The sequence below is a fragment of the Fulmarus glacialis genome, unplaced genomic scaffold (assembly GCF_000690835.1).
Source record: "Fulmarus glacialis isolate BGI_N327 unplaced genomic scaffold, ASM69083v1 scaffold38076, whole genome shotgun sequence".
Taxonomy (NCBI): Eukaryota; Metazoa; Chordata; class Aves; order Procellariiformes; family Procellariidae; genus Fulmarus; species Fulmarus glacialis.
In genome coordinates this window covers 44,776-52,021 of record NW_009219421.1, presented here as the reverse complement: position 1 = coordinate 52,021, position 7,246 = coordinate 44,776, and the positions used below count along the sequence as shown (strand labels likewise).

At 43.2% G+C, this 7,246-nt stretch overlaps 1 protein-coding gene across 1 annotated transcript; it reads left to right on the top strand.

The window, feature by feature from the left end:
- The first annotated feature begins 95 nt into the window (after positions 1–95).
- LOC104078655 (cathepsin L1) lies at positions 96–4,832 on the top strand. Its single transcript, XM_009580368.1, has 7 exons — positions 96–227; positions 560–682; positions 764–919; positions 1,247–1,471; positions 3,001–3,169; positions 3,515–3,632; positions 4,418–4,832. The coding sequence occupies exons 1-7, from the start codon at positions 102–104 to the stop codon at positions 4,515–4,517; spliced, it is 1,017 nt and encodes a 338-aa protein (XP_009578663.1). The 5' UTR covers positions 96–101; the 3' UTR covers positions 4,518–4,832.
- The last annotated feature ends 2,414 nt before the right edge of the window (positions 4,833–7,246 follow it).

Genomic DNA, 7,246 nt, shown 5'->3' with positions numbered 1-7,246 from the left:
GGGCACCCCCCTGCGTGCTGAGGGCTGCGAGGCGCAGGGCGGCTTGCCTGCGCCTCGCTCCCGCTGACCGGCGCTCCTCCGTTCCCGGCAGACCTGCCAGCATGAACCTGTGTCTGACCACGCTCTGCCTCTGCCTGGGGCTGGCCTTCGGCGCGCCCAGAGTAGACCCCGATCTGGACGACCACTGGCAGCTGTGGAAGTCGTGGCACAAGAAGGGCTACCACGAGGTGAGCGCCCGGGGGTGCGGGCTCTGCTCGGCTGGGCCCTGCCAGCTGAGTCATGTCGGCTTTGTTGTAACGCTGGCCGTGGTCTGCGCTTGGGGAGGATAACCCCCTCTTCCTCGGTCCCTGTCCTGTGTTTGTGCATCGACTCGGCTGTGCTGTACTCTCTGGTTTTGTGACGAGGGTGGCAAAAAGACCATCTCTTAAATAGCCTTCAGACTCCCCCTTCGAGTAGCCTACGTTTGCCCAAGTGTACAAGCCATAGCAAAGCACGTTGTCGTGCAAGTGAACTTTGTTTGAACCGCCTCCTTGAAGTATGTTGTTTTCTGGCCCCTCAGAGAGAGGAAAGCTGGAGGAGAGTGGTGTGGGAGAAGAATCTGAAAATGATTGAACTCCATAATCTGGATCACACATTAGGAAAACACAGCTACAAGCTGGGAATGAATCAGTTCGGTGACATGGTATGTATAGAGGCGTGAAACATACAGTTCTAAACAGCGGTGTGTAATAGACAGTGACTGCATGTCTTGAATTTTCTTCAGACAACTGAGGAGTTCAGACAGCTGATGAACGGCTATACACACAAGAAGTCAGGAAGGAAGTACAGAGGATCCCAGTTTCTTGAGCCCAGCTTCCTGGAAGCGCCACGATCAGTAGACTGGAGAGAGAAGGGATATGTAACTCCAGTTAAAGACCAGGTATTCTCTGATGGTGGATTTTTAACCAGTTATAGGTCCAATGCTACCTCCACTTCCATAGAGGAAAAACAATGTGGACTTGTTTAATGAAGCCTAGTGCAAGCTTACTAAATTAAGTGCTGTTTTGATAAAATTGCACAGTACAGAGCTTTAGGAGTTCTGTACTAAATGTCTAAGAACGAAAAGGCTGTAGTATCTTCACTTGTACATGCTAGGAGTGTGAAACTGATGTTGGTCTTTTGTGTTTTTCGTGTTATCAGTGGTAAGGGAACTATAATTGCCTAATCTGTCTAGATTTGTAACTGGGGATTTCATTTCTTGCTTCAGGGTCAGTGTGGCTCTTGCTGGGCTTTCAGCACAACAGGGGCTCTTGAAGGGCAGCACTTCAGAAAAACTGGCAGACTTGTTTCACTGAGTGAACAGAATCTGGTGGACTGCTCTCGCCCTGAAGGGAATCAAGGCTGCAATGGTGGTCTCATGGACCAGGCTTTCCAGTATGTGCAGGATAATGGGGGAATTGATTCAGAGGAATCCTACCCATACACCGCAAAGGTAAGCGTAATAGCTGGACTTGTATTGCAGGTGTCACGTCTCTTGTGTGGACAAACTATGTGTTGGGAAACTCATGCCTAAAAAGGAAGATGTCTAAGTAGTAATCAGTACATCTGTTCTTCCTGTTGCATCTTTCCTAAGAAAACTAGAATGACTGCTAGCCCCAGTAGGAATCGCATACTGCAGTGGTCTTTGAGGTAAAAATCTTACTAGACTAGTTGGAAAAACTAGAGCAAATATTTTTATTCCTCTTCCTCATTGCTACCTCCTGTCAGCCATCATGCTTTATCTTGGTTGACACACCAAACCAGGACCCAGCCCGTGTCAACAGTGCTACTTAGTTGTAGGGGTGCAGTTCAGCTTCCCATAACTGAGCTATTATGGCGTTGCTACCCATAGACCAGCTAATTCTTACAGCTGGTGTGATTTGGTTTTTGGCAATGCCTTAAGTTCTACTTGTGGACTAAATGTGCATGAATGCAGATGATGGGCAGACTTCCAAAATACCTCTAATGATCTACCAAAAGTTACAAACATGAGAGGACAAAAGAGCAGTAGTAAATTACGGTATCACTTGAGAGCCCATGGTTTGCGTTTTTCACCACTTGCAGTTCTGCTCACTATAGAGTATCTTTCCTTGCAGCTTATTTTGTGTTGACTAAATGTGCAATAGCAATGCCATTTGTTGTGAGCAACATAAAAGCCTTTGGATTTGGGTTCCTGTTCACCTGCATCCCTGTAATCTTAATTTTTTCCTAATCTTGGCTCTTCAGAGATCCCAGTTGGTTATAGGAAGTGCCTAACTTGCTGAGTACAAAAAGTAAGCAACTGAGGTGTGCTCTGTATTCCTTTAGTAACTTAAGTTGCCTCCTCAAAACTAATCTTACCGCACAGGTAAGGGAGGGATGCGCTTACTTCAATCTGTTTCAACTTCACACTTCCAAACTAGGCCTCTCTCCTGAGGTAGGTGGCTGTGGCACCAACAGTTTAGGCTTCGTCATTAAAAAAAAAAGTGAAGAAGCACAAAATACATGAATGCTGTACGTAAGGCCATATATACAAATGACTAACTTCCAAATCATCTGTAGAGTTTTTCAAACTATGACAGACTAAAATTGTGGATTTTAAGTGCTTGCTCAATGAGCAGTTTCTGGATTGCTTTGTAATTAATGAATACTTGGTTCTCTTCCATTGCCCATTAATGTATTCTGGGCTTCCTTCCTCCCTGAAAACAAATTTGTCCTGCCCACCAAAGAAGGCAGGGTTCCAGGATGCGATGGTCCTTTGCATCCCAGTAGAGCTTTCCTTTTGGGCCCCACTGTCCTTTGCTTTTTCTGTACCTTTGAGAAACTCAAAAGCAGCTTCAGTGTTCTCCCTCTGCCCTTCTCCTTTCAAAGCACTGCTGAAGCAATTGGAATCCTCTTCAATCCCTTGTTTTCAAGGCAAAGTCACAGAATGTCTGGTAGTTCCTGTGCTCACCTGTGTGTTAAGTGGAGAACTATGTAATAACTAGGGCTTGCTTTATTTAGGATGATGAAGACTGTCGCTACAAGGCAGAGTACAATGCTGCTAATGATACTGGCTTTGTTGACATCCCTCAAGGACATGAAAGAGCTCTCATGAAAGCAGTAGCAGCTGTGGGTCCAGTGTCTGTTGCTATTGATGCAGGCCACTCTTCATTCCAGTTCTATCAATCAGGTGGGGATTTATTAGTGACTTGCATGCGGAGAACTCTTTTTTTGAATACTTGGTATTCATTACTGTTCAGTTTAATAGGTGAAAAAAACCCAACTATGGTCTTGTGACATAGGACATAATCAGGAGTCCTTTTAATTCTAGTCCAGGTTCTCCACACTTTATACTTCTGTTGCATATGTGTGGACTTGTCCCTCAGTTTCTTTTGTGGTACACTTCACTTGTCACTCCTTTCTCTGACTCTCAAGAAGCTGTCCAACATCTAATTTGAAGTATAGAAACCTTCTGGTGAGGGAGAAGGGTTTCCTGCAGATGAGTTTGTTCACATGTGAACTTACACCTCTGCAGGTATCTACTATGAACCAGACTGCAGCAGTGAAGACCTGGACCATGGTGTTCTAGTTGTAGGATATGGCTTTCAGGGGGAAGATGTAGATGGGAAGAAATACTGGATTGTTAAGAACAGGTAAGATCTCTCTCTGTGCCTTGTACCCTTTGGGGATAGGGGAGAAGGGAAGGTAGTTTGTCACTTGTAGTGGGGGATGGGGAGACAATAGTAAAAATCTGTGTGTGGAAAATCTGGAGACTGTTCTCAGATTTCATTGTATGACAGAAGTTAAACCCGACTCATGCTACTGGCAGCCTAATAAAGTAGGCCCAAAACTCATTCTGCTTTTTCAGTTAATTCAAGGGAACTCAGTGCTGGAACAGCCCATGAAGCTAGTAAATGTTAAAGTGGTGGAGCAGAGGGGAGCAGGAGGAAACCAGGTTGTAGGGGGGTGTAATGGCTTTTTTTCGAACCAGGGTGCTGCTCACTTGTGTGAAATAGGGTAACACTTGAACTGTAAAGATGGAGTTACCTCCTAGGTTGGAGGGAAAACAATAAATTAATGCCAAAGGGCACATCACATGAGCTTGTCTCATGTTCTCAGCATTACTGGGACACCACCCTCAAATGCTGCTTGCAGTATTGGTCCTCCCTTAAAATTGGCTAGGAGCAGTGTCAGAGCTTCAGGCACCTGTAATCCAGGATTGCACATCAAGGTCTCCACCTAGCGAGAGGATGGCTGCACCCTTTATTTTTGTGAGCTTGGGGTGCCTCTTCTGTAACATGCATATAATTGCTGGAAAGCTCTTTAGTTTGGCTGCAGTTATCTTCATTTTTCTCCACAAGTGTTGGAAGGCAGCACTTATTGGGGGTAAATAAATCTCTTCTGAATATGAAAACAAACTTTTTACTTCTGTTTTCAGCTGGGGTGAGAAGTGGGGTGACAAAGGATATATCTACATGGCCAAGGACAGGAAGAACCACTGTGGAATAGCAACAGCTGCTAGCTATCCACTTGTATAATTTGAAGACTGAACATTTCAGTGCAAGAGGGGTTTTAAACTGAATGACCAAACCCATGTTCACACATGTGGTAGACTTGTATTCTTAGAAGGCCAACTTGATTTTTTTTAAACTTTCAAAGTATGTTTTACATGTTGGTGACATGCCACTTGTTTTAAATTAATGTAAATGTTGGTATGTAAACAGCCTGTAATATTGCTGGCTTTTGACTGCTTAATCTAATAGATTCTTCTTTGTATTTTTCCTTTTTTTTAAATTGCAATGTGCTCAAAGGTTTACTTTTTAAATAAACACTTAAATTCCAGTGTGTACAGATAACTTGGCTTTTTCGTCTGTGTTTTTTCCACTTGGGACTTTTATCAAATAGGCATCCTAAATCATATTACTAACTGAAATCAGTTACTGAAATGCAACCCTATCTGGGAATGGCTAACAGCTGTTATAAAATGGAGTGTAGTATTTGTGACACAACTTACTTAAAATGGAAAGTGGAAAAGTGTCTTTAAAGCAGGAGTGACTGAAAATCTGACCCTTGTTCTTTGAAATTACTTGCTCTGCCAGAATGTTTATGTAAGTGAATTTTGTCTTAGTCCTGTGACCCAGAGGGGATACCATCTCTGGTTCTTTGTACTTCATAACAACGATTTTCAGTCTTTGCATGTCCTGCATGCAGCGTCTCCACTTAGCTGTTTTCTTATGGCACCTCAAAGTACCGCACTTCCATAGTTAGAGCAGTTGTCTCCTTTTGTGCATTATAGGATACAGCAGGAACACCTAAAGCACCTGGGCTCTTCAAAAAGAAAGCTTGTTTCTTGAGATACGAGTTATGCTTAATACTATCTTCCCCTACACCAGCTTTGCTTGGGGAAAGAAGTGGGGAGCAAAAAGGAATGCTGTTACTATGGAAAATTAAGTTGGCCCACTCTGTTGTTTCCTGGATAGTCAGTGGCTGATTGCACTGTGCCCTGTACTTCCTCTTCTGAGAGGACTTTTCTCCTCTGCAGGTATCTGTCGTGCTGAAACATGATTACTAGCTGTTATATGCTGTTGTTTAGATGTGTTTTGGGTGCCAGTAGTTTCTGCAGAGGAGGATGAATTGGTAATACCAGAAACAGCTGGGGGGGAAGACTTGCCTTGGTTTTTGGGTGCTGACTCACCCCCTCTTGCATTTGGGCTGGTGAGGGAGGAGGCTGGTTCTGCAGCTTGACTAGCACCGGTTCAGAGTTTACGGACCCATAGGTTTCTGTGCGCAGTATGTTTCCTGAATCTGATGTCCAAGTGTTAACCTTGTGTGCATGGCTTACAAGTTACGGAAGCTGAATTTCCTTGTTGTAGATAAAATAAGCCTTAAGCTTGTATTTCATAAACACTTTTTGAAAGAAAAGCAAGATGAGGTATCTAGAACAATCAAAACTTAACTACTGTTCAGTTGTGAGTCTGTCCATGTGCTGCTTGTAGATGAATTCTTTCAACCTGAATCTCCCTACAAACTTTTTTTTTTAAAGGAAGAGCTTCCCTCATCCCAGTGGCTGTTTAACAAGCCGCAGAGCAGAAATACTGGTTAGAATGTAGCTATTAAACTGACTTGCTAAGCCTGTTACAGAGAGCATCCACACTGCTTGGCGGAAGCTATGGAGGAAATGAATATGGAGCTCAGCTGGTGGTATTCTAAAGGCTTATGTTCAGAAGGAAATGGCAATGGTCTTTACATTCAAAATGGGAGGCAAGGTCAAATTGCTACCAGGGAAGTGATTGCGTAAGCTCCTTATGCAGTAGCTGCTTTTTATTCTTGCTACCCCAGAACTGGGGGTGGAGAGAGACCTGTCTCTGAACGCTTTTGAACTCTGGAAGCTAGCGTTATTGTGAGCTTAGCAGCACTTAAGGTGTTACTGGTTTTCTATATTCATCAAAACAACAAGACTGAATATCCATTGACAACAAGTGAGAATATCCAGTGCAGGGTGTGACCAGTACAAAGCCTGCTTGGACTTGAACTGCTGGAAAAAATGGGCATTGGGGAAAGGTGTTTGGTTACACAGGCCAAGGTTAATGAAAGTTGCTGAGGAAACAAGACCTTTTTTATGAACAGATGGGAAATTAAAAGGAAATAACTTTCCAAAGTATATGCACATGAATGGGAATGTAGCTCACAAAAGAGGCATCAGCCTCTGACTTTTTTAGAAATAAAATGTGATAATACAGCTATTTGTATGCATTAAAACTTGATGACTGTTCTGGCTGAACATCCTCTCTACTGAGTGGAAAAATCAAGAAGGGGACAGGGTAAGTCAGGCCATGCAGATAAGTCAATATTTACACAGTCGTCTTAAGTAACAGCTTCACCCAGAATTGCCTTACATGACACTGTAAACATTAAAATTTTGTATAAGTTGCAGTTAGGCACACTGGTAGAAATTTAAAACCTGTTACATTTCAAGAATTACATTAAATCTGGTTCTATGATTGCACTGCAGTGACCCCATCTTTTGTAGAGCTGTTTCTTTCATTTGCTTTAGAAGTACTATTACAAAGTAGCAAATGATAATGGTATATGTCCTGTTGGGGAAAGTGTCATCTCTCTTCAAAGTTGTTCCGTTATGAAGATACAGCAAATGCGTGTTATGCATGCAGATACAGAAAGCTCCTGAGTTGTTCCCAGAAAAGCTATGGGTAGTTAAAGTTCTTCATGACTCTGTTCCAGTATTTTTTTTCCAGGCTTTCTTTGGTTT

Excerpts from the sequence above, each read along its gene's own strand:
- LOC104078655 (XM_009580368.1), top strand. The coding sequence starts at position 102 with ATGAACCTGTGTCTGACCACGCTCTGCCTCTGCCTGGGGCTGGCCTTC. Across the intron at positions 683-763 it reads TGAATCAGTTCGGTGACATG|ACAACTGAGGAGTTCAGACA; the intron begins GTATGTATAGAG and ends AATTTTCTTCAG. Across the intron at positions 3,170-3,514 it reads ATTCCAGTTCTATCAATCAG|GTATCTACTATGAACCAGAC; the intron begins GTGGGGATTTAT and ends ACACCTCTGCAG.